This window comes from Calypte anna, chromosome 1, assembly GCF_003957555.1.
Source record: "Calypte anna isolate BGI_N300 chromosome 1, bCalAnn1_v1.p, whole genome shotgun sequence".
NCBI classification, from domain to species: domain Eukaryota; kingdom Metazoa; phylum Chordata; class Aves; order Apodiformes; family Trochilidae; genus Calypte; species Calypte anna.
In genome coordinates, this window is record NC_044244.1 from 3,261,189 (window position 1) to 3,276,021 (window position 14,833).

A 14,833-nucleotide genomic window follows, 5' to 3' on the forward strand; every position below is an offset into this window, starting at 1 on the left:
TCCCCCTGGTCCCTTCAAATCCTCCTTGCTCTCCTCTGGACCTGCTCCAGCACCTCAACCTCCTTCTTGAAGTGAGGGACCCAGAAACTGGGCACAGCACTCAAGGTGAGGACTCACCAGTACAAAGTACAAGGGGAGAATTACATCCCTGATCCTGCTGACCACACTATTCCTGATATAAACCTGGATGCCAGTGGACACTCCTGGGCACACTGCTGGCTCATGAGAAGTTGGGAATAAATGAAGTTTGACTCGTTTTCTGCATTTTTTTTCATACTGGAATGAAGAACTACAGGCCTCTGGTGATGGACATGAATAACTTAAAGCCCAGAGTTGTTTTAAAATATGGATGGTCTTTTCTTTAAAAAGAAATTCAAAGTTAGAAAAGACAAATAAACAAGGGTTAAGAGGACAAAGCTCCTTAGGCATACATAAACAAGTAAGAAGTCGCCTCAGAAAGCTGAAAACCTCTCCAAAAAAACTTATTTTAAAAAATAATCAATGTACTCCTGCCTCAACAGGTCTTTTGGTTTTAGGCTGCCTACGAAGAAATCACTGGAGAAGTTAATGAGGCATATCTGAAAGCCTTTATCTCTTTGAGAGAGAATACTGGGTAGAAAATTTAAAACCCCTTATGCTACTCACCAGGGAGGAAAATAAATGCATGCAATATTTAAGATCAGTCTCCAATACTTTTCATTTGCTTCACTTCAGCATCTGCCTTCTCTGTCTCTACTTCTGTAGGCATTTATGTTGTTTAGGAAGTTGGCTCTGAGGTGTAGCTGTAGTATCCAAGTTTCTACTACAGGCTTTTTTGGGACAGCTGCTTTCTCCCTGTGTGCTTTTGTGGCACCAGCCATCTCCTACAACTCAGCATCTGTACAACTGAACTACTCAGAAGTAGGACATGGCAGATTCAGTGTATTAGATCCCAAGTTCATAAACATCACAGCATTTGAAACTAAAAATGCAAAGTTATTTAAAGCATCTTCCAAACTACATCACCATCTGTGGGAAGGAGTCAATATTTGAGACTAGTTTGTTTCCTGCACTTAAAACACCACAGGGTAAAAGCTTTACGTAGATAAGCTTATGAACTTCAGCATTAGATAAAAAATAGTCACAGGTGACACAAAAGTTTACAAAACCATAAAATGCCTGTGTGGTAACATGACACTGGAAGTTTTGGGTAAGTTCATCCATGTCAACAAAGAAATGCATGCAGGCACCACAGAAAATTTAACTGGAAATACAACAGCAGGTGAAACTTTCTCTGGCTTTCACTACTATGAGATCTTTCTACACTTGGCAGCTTTTACTTTCAGTATACTGGAAAAACACTTGGTGTTAGCAGCAAACTGGCACCTTACAATACAACTATTTTTTAGAGCACTTTCTAGATCATTTTGAACCTCCTGAGCAGCAGGCTACTCACTGACCAACACTTTCCTTCGTGGTGCAAAAGGATTTCTCCTCAACCTATGACAAGACCTCCACTTCTACCTAAGGAGCTTTGACAAGAAACACTTTGTTTTTGAGAAACAGAGTGTCACCTAAACCTAACCCACTTACACCATTTCCACATCCTTCACAGAGATAATTTGTGAACAGGATTTCCCTCTAAAATTTTTCCCTCATTCCCATCCCCAGAATGAAGATGAATCACCAGACCATACACACAAATCTGCACTACAGAACCTCCTAATTCATGCAATAACAGTTTGAAGGAAGATCCTCTATCTTGTCTCACACATGTAGGAAACACTGAACCAAGGTACAGGACTACTAAACACATACAAATTATGCCAACCTTCATGCCACTTTACTCTTATTTATCTCCAGAGGCATCAACATCCCTCAGCATTTTGATCCTATTTAAAAATCCACACCACTATCAATTTATACCAAGTAAAGTCTTCCCTGTAGTTCACATAAACTGTCCTCCCTGCACTGAACTTCACTAAATTAGGCTCCAAAATAGGAATTTGCTGCTTGGAAACTAGAAATATTAAGACACGAAAGCATTAAGTTTCTCTATTAAATGACACTGGCCTAGGATCAAAATGCTCAAGGAATTACAGGGTTTGTTATTTCAAAGCTATTTATTCCCAAATCCTGGAAAGGTCTACAATCTACAACCATTAATAAACACTGGATACAACACCATTTGTCAGAACATTCCACTTGGTTCAGGGTAAAAACCCTTAAAGGCTCTTAGACTTCACATGGTTTGGCTCTGCTCCATGCCAGCTGATTCACAGAGTTTTTGCACACTCCAAGAATGCCACAGAGGGGACTGAAGTTGTGGGTAGAGTTGAGAGGTCATGGAGCTGTTGCTTGATGCATCTCCTTGAAGGATGCATGCTTGGAGGAAGATGATTTGACAAGGACTGCAAGAGTCTTGCTGAATCCAGACAGTGGAAGGATGGTGGGGAAGCTCTAATTCAGGTCTCTCCATCAAAAGCTGTGGTGTGTACACTGGAGGTTCAGCCCAATACTCTAGAACCTTTTTAAGGCTCTAAAGTGATTAGCAGTGCTGATCCAGTAGTTCTGTAAGAGCTTTCTCCTGGCATAAAAAGGACTAGGGAAAATTAGCTTTGGAAGTCCAACTGTTAGAAGCCACAAATGAACCTTCAGGTGACAAAGAAACATTTCTCCAGCTCACTGGCAAATCAACAGTCCTAAGAATTTACTAAAATGGTCACACAAGCATATAAAAATGCAATGCTAATGGCAAGCTGATGATCATCTGGCATTGTAACAGGAGCTACAAGTACTTTCATCCCCAAAGCATTACTATGTGGTACCCATACAACACCAGAGAAGATGCAACTTCCACCACATTGTGCTCTTGTCCAAGCTGAATTGTTCAGTAGCTAATTTAACCACTGTCACTTAATAATTAGAACAAAATAGTTACAAGCAGAGCAAGCACAATACAACATAAAAATCAGACCAAGTTATATTGGAATCTATCCTGAATATTTTTAAAAATTGCATGTTAACAGACATGCAGCTAATTTCCTTCAGCAAATTGTTTGTGAATGGTTGCTGTCCCTATTAGAGAAACATCTGGAGCCTTTGTTTTTCAATTTACTTCTCAGTGTTTTGAGACTGACCTTTTCATTTCAAAATCAGGTTTTATCTAGACCTCAAAAAAACACAAACAAACAAAAAACCCACTTCTGGTCTGCAAGTCCAGCAGCTGCCAGTTCACTGTACTGTAAGCCACCAAAGTCCTGGTCTGTGCTTCAGCAGGTCTTCTACTGAGCACCACTATAAACTATATCCATGCAGAGTCCTTCTAAGATTCTCCTTCTAAAGCCATGCACATTTCTTAGCACTTTATTATGTATGTCTCTTCTTCAAAATCCCCCACCTATTCAACACATTGTCCTTTAAAAAACAAACAAAAAAACCCACAGAAACCTTGATTCCTCTCATTCCAAGACCCACCTTCCAGTTGAATCTCCTGACCTTCCATTACACCCTGTAATATTTTTCCTCCAAAATCCCATGATAATCACTTTATTCTACCAACCCACAACTCTTATATACTGTCTCCTCTAGAGCCTTCCTTGCATATCCCTTCTTTATCCCACCACACCATTATCTCCTGCTAGAGTCAGGCAGGAAGAACTTGGAAGAAAAAAAAAACCCCATACGCTGCTCCTGGCACTGCTGCTGCCTTGCATCCCAGCCAGGCCTCCCAAGCTCCACAGAAGCTCAACTGGATAAGGCAGGATCCCAGCAAGAAAGGAAACTAATCCCTTAAACACCAGAACTACCCACACACTGGTTTGTGCAGGAAGAAAACACAGCAACCCCTTTTGACAGGAAGGCTCTAGCTTGCTGCATCCTGTGCTAGTCAAAAGTACACACTAAACAGATATGGAATGAGAAGAAAAATGAAGGAAGGAACAATTAGAATTGTTGTTCCTTCTTTTCTATCACTGTTATTGACTTTCCTAATCTCCTTCTAATGGTAGACAACAGAAAGGAATGTTTAAGCTGTTTCTCTTCACCATAAACTCAATAGAAGACAAGTCCCAATTTGCCTTTGGTATTACGTGACACACCCCCCTCTTTACCTTAAGGTTATATGTTGGGAAAACAGTCAGAAAAATAGTTAAATCCATGCTTCAACACAAAGAGAAGCAACACAAGCCCAGCCTACAGATCTGGATCCTAAAAGACTAAATTTGGCTTCAGCATCATATTAGTAAATGCACAAGTACCCCATGAGCAGTGATGATAAAGAATAAAAAAAAAAACAGAACCAATTTGCAATAAGAGAGGGAAAAATCAACTTATAGGGATGCAAAAAGCATAAGGAAAACTTTACCCCTACAGAGCTCTGTTACAATAGAAACTGGAATATCAGATTCACTTTTGTTATTGCTCATTTTGTAAAGGATGTTAGGAACTGTAAGCCAATGACACACACACAGATTTGAAGCCTACAGGATGTGCCTTAGTGTGAGATTTTTTTACATCTCAGGCTATTTGTCCTACTTGATTTTTTTATTACAACCTCTAAACACTTCTGCCAGGAGAAGTGGCAGCACTGAAGTGTTGTTTAATCTTGCTCACAAAATAAGGTCTGAGAAGAAACTGGAAAAATACCAATGAGACATAAGAGATTTTATACATTTTCTTCCAATAGTTGGGAACTCGTTATTGAAAAAGTGGTCAAATCTCAAATCTCTTTCATATTTTCAAGAAGCAGCTGCATGAAATTCCTGAAGCTTTGCTGATAGCAAGTAGCAAACTGAAACCACAACAGCCACACAGAACTTTTAACTACATGAGCCAAAGGCCTTGGACTTTTTTGTGTTACCTCTTGTAACCCAATCTACACACATTTCAGAGCTTTCATACGTCAAATACTCAGCAAAACAGGCCAAGGAAAATGGCTCAAATGAATACCACAAAAGCTCTTGGGATTGTGTGGCCTCTGGCACTTACTCTCATCCTCTAGATTTCCATCTGTTAGTTGCCTATTTCTACTCACAATTTTGACAGAAGTTAAAAAAAAAAAAAAACCAATTTGTTTCTGAAGCTCACCCCCAGCATCAGGTCTGAAGTGTTTGTTAGTCAGACTGGTTGTTCAGCCCTGTCAGATTATTTCACTCGTGTTCTACCCACTGAACTTGTTTTTGGCTGATCAGTTTGCTCTTGAGAAATAAACCTTTCCCCTCCAGCAATCTTAATGCTTCAAATTCACCTCCATCTCACAGCTGCCCAATGTAAGCATTTCAAAAGTCTTCAGAATTGGAAGGGATGAATTTTATGGCTCCCCCTGCACACTGCAGATCAATACAAACACTTCAGAAATGTGGCATTTTTCTGCGTACCAATTCTTACATTACTAACAGTACAGAGGTTTGCAGAACTTACCTCTTTCTCAGTATCCCTGGATATACAGGTCCACTGGTTTTCCTTCACACTGTATGCCCAGAAGTCAGCCAGATCCTGAGTTCCATCCCAGCCACCAAACAAGTACACAGTTTCTATTTAAAAAGAGACCAACATGTTAATTTTCTTTTAAAAAGAAAAAGCCTTTTAAGAGGCTAACACCTAAAAAATACCTGTGAAAACCAGACAGACTACCAAGAGAGAAACTGAAACCAATTCTTATTTAAAGAACTGCTCCTCTTTGATGTAACCAGTCACGAGGAAAATAGTCTGGTTTAATAACAGAAGTTTTTAGGATTGACAGAACAGTCAATTCCTGAGTCATTTACTCTTTTTACATGTACATAAGAGGCCATCAAATCCACAAATTTCTGATTAAAATCCAAATTAACAATATTCAACTTTTAGGATACTGGGCATTTTATTTTATCAATGACATCTCAGCTTGTACCCCATTTGGTGGGAAAAAAAATATAGATTAGAAAGACCTCTGAGATAGCAGCAGAGACTTTCTGTTGAGTTTATTCCTTAACAAAGGAGAATTTATTTTAACTATGAAATCCCATTCAAGGGAGAAGTCTTGCATAAAGTAACTCATCTGATGCCACAAAAGCAAGTTAGCAGAAGAGTTACAGATTCAAGTCAGTGTTCCAGGCCCATCTTTACAGCCTGGTATTTTAAACTCACAACTACTCTATGAACAGCAAGTTTAAAGGCCTCTCATACTTACTGATAAAATTGTATGAAGCCTCTGCATGCGAGAAGCATTTAAGGAAGAAGACTCTGTTCTGACATGGGGAGATAACTAAGCTGCTCCTATTATAGAAACATCACTATCTAGTGGCAAATGCTAAAAATATTTCCATTTTAGGCTGCATTAAAACAAAACACAAAACCAAGTCCAAGAAGAACAAGCCACTGAAGACATGCAAAGCTGTGAAAAACTCCTTTAAAATCCACAAACCAGATCTATTATGGAGGTAAGGACCAATTTTGAATCCAACACCAATTAAAGAGCAGAGTTAGAAGCATGATTATAAAATGGGAATAGTCCCTGACCCTTACCTACCATCAGGATAGTGGTCATCACCATGGAAAGGTTACCCTGGTTCATTAACTTTAATTACCCTTCCTCCTGGACTCAGGGCTCCCAGTGTTCCCTGCAAAGAGCAGGTCCCTTTGTGCACATAAATTCTCACAGCTCACAAAACCCACATTACCACAACAGCTTCATTGATAGCAGAGAAAAATAAAAGATTTGGCACCAGCTAAGTATCCTACTGGGGCCTTGCCAAAACGTCATGCCTGCCTCTAAAGGCTTTGTTGTCTCAGATGAAATTTAATAGCAAACCTGAATGAATCTGGTGAAAACTCAGATTTTTGAAAGTTACCTAAAACGAGCTGACAGAATTAAATGGCATGTAAGCACTGAAAGAGGAGCAGAGTCACACAGCTGGTGTGAACTGTGAGCATCCCCAGAGTCTCAGAGCAACCCTGATAACACAAGTGTGCATGAGCAGTGTGCCAAACCTCTTCATCATGATGGAAAACTGTGGCTCAGCTGAAAGGCTCCATCACTACCAAGACATGGAATGACTACCAGTTGTAAGTCTTATTACAGAACTATAGACATTTACATGGGAAGCATCTTCATTTTTGAAGGGATATTTAATACATTTTTTTTTAAAGACAATAGGCATAGTTCTTCTAAAGTGTGCAATTGTTCTCCTGTGGCATAAGGAAAAAATAGGGTTTTTTGGTTGCTTTTCTGCTTGTTGGTTTTGTTTTGTTTTAACCATACTGAACTCCATCTCTCAACCATTATCACACCTTCTACTCTATTTGCCAATTCAGATTTTGTGGGGAGGGTTATTTTTAGACCCTGCATCCAAAGCTCCAAGCAGGACAAATCCAAGATGCATGCCCAGCACTCCCAGGCACTGCTACCTAAACATCAGATACTCAAGAAGAGGACAGGGAAGAGAATACACAGGGAAGAGACCACAAACTCCCAGGCAGCAGGTGTGGGGAAGCTTGAGAGGAGCACAGTAGTCTCCCATTAACAGCACTTTTTCTACTTTAATAGCACTGGGGAACTCAAGATGCAAGCAGGGCACCTTGCTTTGGCAGGGGGAAGGATTCTTCCTTTGCATCCAAGCAATATGAAAGGCAGCAATATTGGTGCTGCTTTATTAAAGCAAATGTCCACTTTGCTTTAGGGACAAAGCAGAAGAATTTTCAAACCTACCTGCAAGGCAACAAGAAAAACATGAAAGCAGTTGTGTTTACCCAAAGCTTTTACCAGCTAAATTTAGGAAGTCAAATTTCTCCTCCAGCATCTTCACCTTATCTCCTCTACATTTATTTTGAATACATATTCAACACTTTGAATTAAATATGTTCCATGAATATTTCTAATCTGCTTGCTCAGGCAAAAATGTTTCTCTAACGTCTGAATTCTTTTCTTCCCTTACTCACTGGAAGACTAAAAAGTGTACTTAGAGAAAGTACATTCCACAAAATTAACTTATTTCCTGTCAATCTCTCCTTAAGTTCTCTTTTTCTGAAGAGTGTGCAAAGCAGCCTTCTCCAGGTCCTGTAAAATAACAAAAATCCTGAGGTAGTTTCAGTCCAGGTTCATCTGTGCTTTCCAAGTCAGCTCTCCTGTTAACTCCATCTTCTCTGTGTGGTGAAATCCTTGGTAGGATTCCAGCAAGCCTTGCTCACCCAATAAGGATATATAGAGTAAATTGTTAAAGCCAGGCTGATAAAAGATGCTTCATCTCTCTGAGCATCCCTTTCTGCATTTTTACCTCCTGATGTTTGGACACAATGAATGCACTCCAACCCTGGTAACATATTTAACAAAACATTTTGGTCAAAGGGTACTTCCATGTCCCTGCCAGAACAGATCTCTAGAGAATTATGAAGAATTATGGATGTACAGCAGTCATACAAGTCCATCATTTGTCTTCTCAACCCCTAACAGTAGGGCTAACTTCAGAGACAAACCAGGTTGTGCAAGAAAGTATTCAGCTGCACTTTGAGTATCTCCAAATACTGATATTTCAGTCTGTACAGACCCCTGCTCCAATGCCCATCTTCATTACAATTTTTTCCTAATATCTAACTGGAATTTCCCTTGTAATATGTCCCTTGCCCTTCACCCTGTCCCTCTGCACCTCCCAAAAATAAATCTAGCTATCTTCTCCATGCTTTCCCATCAGCTGAAGACAGCTCTAAGATCCTCCCCTGAGCCTTCTGCAAGCTCTCTGATCATCTCAGGCATCATGAGCTCCAGCCCACAACCACTCTAATGCCCTTCACTGAGCTCACTCCTAAGTTTACCACCACCTGTGTTGTACCAGAAAGCCCAAACTGAGCACAGATGTAGCCTCACAGACACCAAACAGAGGGACATCACTCCCTCCCCTTAACCTGCTGGCCACACTTGTGCTAACACACACAAGGAGGTTGCCCTTGTGCACCACAAGGACAAACTGATGATCACATCCAGCTGACTGCCACTTTACAGCTCTTCCCAAGCAGTCAGTCACCAGCTTATACCATTGCACACAGGTGCAGGTCAGGTACCTGCATTTCTCTTGCCTGAACCTCTTAAGATGCTCCCTGAAGCCCTTCAGGGTCCTTTCAATTCCAAGCCCTATTAATCAGCCATTGCCCTCCCAATTGCCCTCTTCAAACTTGCTGAGATGGTTTTTGAGAAGTGGTGCCCCTGAAACTAAGGGCTCACCTCAGAAGTAAAAAAAAAAAATAAGTTAAAAAAAATTCTAGGCATTAAGATAGACCAAAAGCACTTGACAACAGGACATCACTTCCCTATGTAGCTACAGTAGATTTAATCCACTTTGTAAGGAGCACGAACTATATAGTCAGACCTTAAATTTTCTTATGTATCCCATCACTCAGTGAAGATGTTCCATGTAGGTGGTGGCTGGATTTGAGTTTTGTCAGGCTAGGGCTGGCTTAAGCAGGCAGAGTGTCTTCCTCTCAAATGTGAAAGCACCATGGAGTTGAGTAACATCCAGGATTCAGCAGCTGTTTGTGTTTCAGAGCTTAGGAGCCATCTGTGTTTTGTTTGAGAGATCTCTTCATCTTGTACACAAGTCCTGTCTTTAAATATCTTGTGGATAGCAGTGTTTTCCTCAGGCAAAACAGCATCCTTCATGTCTGCTGCTCTCACTTCATCTTTTTCATCTCTCCATGCTGCTTCTGAACCAGGCTAATAATTTCCACTGAATTGCCTGCATATACTATGGGCATACTGTGCCCAGTTATCTGAATCTCCCACTGTTCCCAACCTACAGATTTGTTCTTACTTATCTAACAGAATGAAGTAAGCAGAATTCCTTCCTATGAAAGGAAAAGCAAAATAATGTACAACCAAAATTACAGAGCTGTTTCACTTTGGTGAGTGAACAGTGACTAGCAAAGGTCATTTCACTAATATTTTACTTCAAAAAATGTTTCACTTGCCAAAGAGAAGATAAATGCAGACAAAAAAATTACCCTAGTCATTTAGATATTATTTCTAAAACAGGTTTGTCAAAGCCTCAGAAAGCTCTATCTAAAGGAAATAAAAGACTAATGTTTAAACAAATAAGATATATCACAAAACATTATTTTTTTAATAGTGATTTCAGTGTATTAAATAAATTCTGTGGCTTTATAGCCTGTCATTCACAGAAAATTGTGGCAATCAACTCTACTTTAAATGTGGAATTATAAACCACATCTCCAAAACACAGTACACATACTCCTTTAAAGTACAGATGTTATTCCTTGAAACTTGAATTTGGTAATGCTCTTACTCATTCACTCACACTTTCTTAAAGAATAAGCATTTGTATTTCTAAATGCATGGCATGCCTGAATAATAAAAAGCCTGAGATAGTATAATCAAAGCTATGTAAATCAAGGTATCAGTGCTACATGTCTCCATCCTCATCCAAAACTCTACTAGGGCTTAATGCATCTGGGAACACAGTACTGTGTACAAGCCTATGATTTACTGCTGAGTACTTCATCCCAGCCTATGTAAACAACAGTACAGCTTTTCACCACTGCCATTCAGTCCACTTGTGTATGTTTTTGTGTAGTTTTGGGACTGTTTTCACTTTCATGTTTTGGGGATACCTGTGCTTTAATTTATTCACCTGACTTGTGACTACCCAAATATTTTCCCTTCCATCAAGGAAGAGCAGAAAACTCTGCACTGTGGTGTCTGAACTACACAAAACATGCACCTTGCAGCAAAAAGCAGAAATGACATAAGACTTCTATTTTCATTGACAAAATCATAGAATCATAGAAACAACTGGGTTGGAAGGGACCTCAGAGATCATCAAGTCCAACCCTTGATCCACTACCACTGCAGTTCCCAGCCCATGGCACTCAGTGCCACATCCAGGCTCTTTGGAAATATCTCCAGACACGGAGAATCCACTACTTCCCTGGGCAGCCCATTCCAATGCCTGATCACCCTCTCCGGAAAGAAATTCTTTCTCATCTCCAACCTAAACCTCCCCTGGCACAACTTGAGACCCTGCCCTCTTGTCTTGCTGAGAGTTGCCTGGGAAAAGAGACCAACCCCCCCCTGGCTCCAACCTCCTTTCAGGGAGTTGGAGAGAGTGATGAGGTCTCCCCTCAGCCTCCTCCAGCCTCAACACCCCCAGCTCCCTCAGCCTCTCCTCACAGCACTTGTGCTGGATCCCTTCACAGCCTCCTTGCTCTCCTTTGGACCTGCTCCAGCACCTCAATCTCCTTCCTGAGCTGAGGGTCCCAGAACTGGACACAGGACTCAAGCTGTGGCCTCACCAGATCTGAGCACAGGGGCAGAATCACTTCCTTGGACCTGCTGTCCACACTGTTCCTGATGCAGGCCAGGATGCCATTGGCCTTCTTGGCTACCTGGGCACACTGTTGGCTCATGTTCAGCTTCCTGTCAATAAAGCTTAAGAGGACTTAACAGTTGTTTCCAACTATAACCAGAAATGCTTCTTTGTAAGTGTTTCTACATAAGCATATCAAAACCAGCCTCATTCCAGTCTGAGTGATAATACGATTAAAAGCACGGTAGATACTGTCAGAATCAGTAATTGCCAATTATTTGCTTTATATAAGAAGGTAGCACATTGCATTTACACCTTGGTATCCCAAAGTGCCCACAATTTCATCCCCAACTGCTTAAGCAGTTTTACAAAGCACAAATTGCACTGCACTTATCCTAAGGCAGCCACAGAAGGTATTACGAGCAGGAACATCAGATGTAACAGCACAAGTTACTGGTTGCCAGCAGAGATGCCAGAATTGTTCTTTCAGTTACTTTCAACCTAATCAGAAGATAACAGATGCTAAAAAGCAGTTTAGACCAAGTTAAACTATATTCTACCTGAAACTCAGAGCAGAAACATTCTCAATGACTCAATGCACTACTGGTAACTTGAGATGTAGCTCAACTGCTTAGCATATCCTCTGTCCTGACACTAACCTGTGCATCCAACACTCTCAGTACTACTACAAAATTTATTAAATATAATTGGATGTTTTTATCATCAGTAATAACTGATTAATATTTCCTTGAAATCAAAAAGCAGCACCACTTATAGTCCAGTTATAGCAGGTCTGGATATTGGGATTGAAATTTGCTTCCATCACCTACACTATGTGTTATGAAGCTTTGGAATCTCTTTATATGTATGATTTTGGTGTTTCACTTGCTTTCTAAAATACTAAACCTGAAGAAAACATGAGGTGTTGAAAAGGACATCAACCCTTTAAATGAGGGCTGCAAAGTGAGCTGATTTTAATTCGTTATGAAAGAAAAAAAAATAGCAACAAAACAAAAGAAAAACAAACAAAAAAAAACGCAGAACATCAACAAACAGCTCAACAAGTGTGTGGGTATTTGCTCAAGGTTAGCCAGGGAGTTTTATAGCTCCAGCCTGTGAAACACATCCTGACATAACTGGCTGAATTCCCACAGTCTCATTAAACACTACCTATATTCCAAAGGAAAACTCCAGCAAGCGGCAACAGCTGCTTTTAAGAATAACAGCATCAAGAACTCCCTTGGCCTGTGCATGAGCCAAATAAAATGGCAAAACTGATAATTGCAAAAACATCTTGTCTTTTACAAGCCTCAGTGGGCCTGGAAGCAAAACTAAGGGCAACTTTCCAACTATCCCACAGAGAAACTTTCTGAAGGTATCCCACCACCACTGGACAGAGCTGCAGCAAGAAAGGGATGGGAATGGAAAGAGGAAGATCTCATCCTGCATCAGGATTTTACCCCCATTGGTGCTCTCCAGAGAGTTTTGTGCAGGTAATAAAAAAAAGACACTTTTTACAGCCTTGTTAAAGCACAGTGTAAAGTCAAGTCAAAGGCAGAGATAATATGCTTACTGGGATTTAAGGAAACCAACAGGCATGGAAATGAAATCTCACACTACCACGAATGTATCATTTGCAGGAGGTCTAAAGGAGGATCATTTCAGAACTGGCAAACCTCACCTTCCTTCACGCTTGTGAAGCAACCACTGTCTGCTTATTCCCTGAGGCCACTAGGGAGCGTTCACAGCTTCTTTTGTAGGCAAACACCAGCAATCCCCCAGCAGCATTTTATTCTAATGAACCTCAACCCTCCTCCACAAAAAAAAAAAAGTTTGTGCTCATATAAAAAAAAATAACTCGAGTGCTTCCTCTAAAGCAGTAACTACACTCTGAGTAAAAGCCAAAGACTGCAGCTACTGCTGCAATTTTGCTTGTTCACTATGACTTAGCAAATTACTCCTGAAGGGACTATCCTGTCACAGGCTTCAGTCCCTGTCCATATGACCACAACAGATAGAGCCATGGTAATTTTTCTGCCAGCTCCCTCAATGCCACCCTGGATTCCCCTCTGCTACTCACACCCTGATCTTGTTTCTCCTTTCCTAAGAACAGTGCTGCTACACAAATTGTTTCCTTAGCAGAGATGAAGGCAGATGCATTCCTTATTTTAGTAAGGAATGACAATACCACAGAAATCTGATTAAATAGAAGCAAGACAAAGAGACAGAAAATTATGGAGAACAACAATCACTGGAACGGTTACTTATACCCCTCCCTTTCTTTTCTCAGCAGAAACTCTGAAACAGAGGATAAGCCATTCTTTAAATTAGCAAAGGAAATATTTTTGTAAAAAGATGTTTAACAAATCATATTTAACAGGAGCTTCTTGCACACTGTGGAAATTAGTAGCCACTCCAACCAAAATACAAGGACTATTTCAACACATCAGAGCTAGTGCTTGAGCACTATTTCAAAGAGCATAGTAAGCAGCAGATAAGGGAAATCATAATCCCTAATTTGTCTTGTTTCAGCTCTTGCTCTAGGAGAGTAGGAGGGACAAAAAATTAAAAACAATTGTTCTTGCTTTCTTAGTTAAGACAATGATTAAGGTTTTCCTAACAGGAAAGAAGAGGGGTGGGAAAGGCAGTCGGAATATAGTTCCAGAGAGAAAGAGTATTTAATTCAACTATCAGAAAGTACTTTTCTTTTTTTGACAAAACCTGAGGTTGAGTCTCTCAAGAAAAACACATTTGAAGAGTTATCTGAAAAAACATCTGATTAAATAATTTAGCTAGTTAAGAAACTGAAAAACTACTCACCTGTCTGAACATCTATAACCATCTGATGGCCACCTCTCATCCCTGGTCGGCTGTCTTCCCCATCACCTCCAAAAAAGAGGGCAAAGTTCTCTGTTATAAGATTTTTAAACCAAAGACAACCTCTTATATGGCCTGAACACTATACAGAAGCAGAACAAGCAAATAACTCACCATTCTTCAAACATCAGCACAGTAATATCCAGATAATATTCTTCTGTGCATTATGAAACTGTACAGAGTTTTATATTGAATTAACTGGTGACTGATAGCACAGAAAGCTCAAGTGCCACAGTTCCAAGAGCTTTGGAAAGGGGCTTGAGACTTCCTGAAGCACACAGGCCCACAAAAATGAGGTCTGAGCTATCTTTGCAGCTCTCCAAAGAGGACACAGTCAACATTTAGCACTCTTTCCATCTCTCCCCACCTAAGAACTGCCTGAGCTGAGATACTCAAATGGACAGGGAAACATACCCACAGGATGAAGGCAAAGAGGTAATGGTATAGATAGAGCAGAGCTAACTTTGCACCCTTTACATCTTCTCACATATACAGGAATTTCCAACTATCCAATTAAAGCAGTTTTCCAATCACTTTGCATTTGTTGAGCATTCAGGGCAGGTGTCATCTATGGAAAGCAACATAAGACAGACAACCTGCATTCTGCTGGACAAAAAATCTGCTTGTATTCATAGACAGCTCTTCCCAAGAGGTTTGGGTGCAGAATTCCACATTTTGGTGATTGT

At 40.4% G+C, this 14,833-nt stretch overlaps 1 protein-coding gene across 1 annotated transcript in view; it reads right to left on the reverse strand.

Annotated features, from left to right (window-relative positions):
* Nucleotides 1-14,833, reverse strand: part of MKLN1 (muskelin 1) — a 103,544-nt gene that overhangs the window by 44,270 nt on the left and 44,441 nt on the right. The window contains exons 8-9 of the mRNA XM_030469472.1: nt 14,091-14,156; nt 5,401-5,513 (exon numbers count right to left, since the gene is read on the reverse strand). Of these exons, the coding sequence (XP_030325332.1) occupies nt 5,401-5,513; nt 14,091-14,156 (179 nt within the window). The remainder of the gene's footprint in view (nt 1-5,400; nt 5,514-14,090; nt 14,157-14,833) is intronic.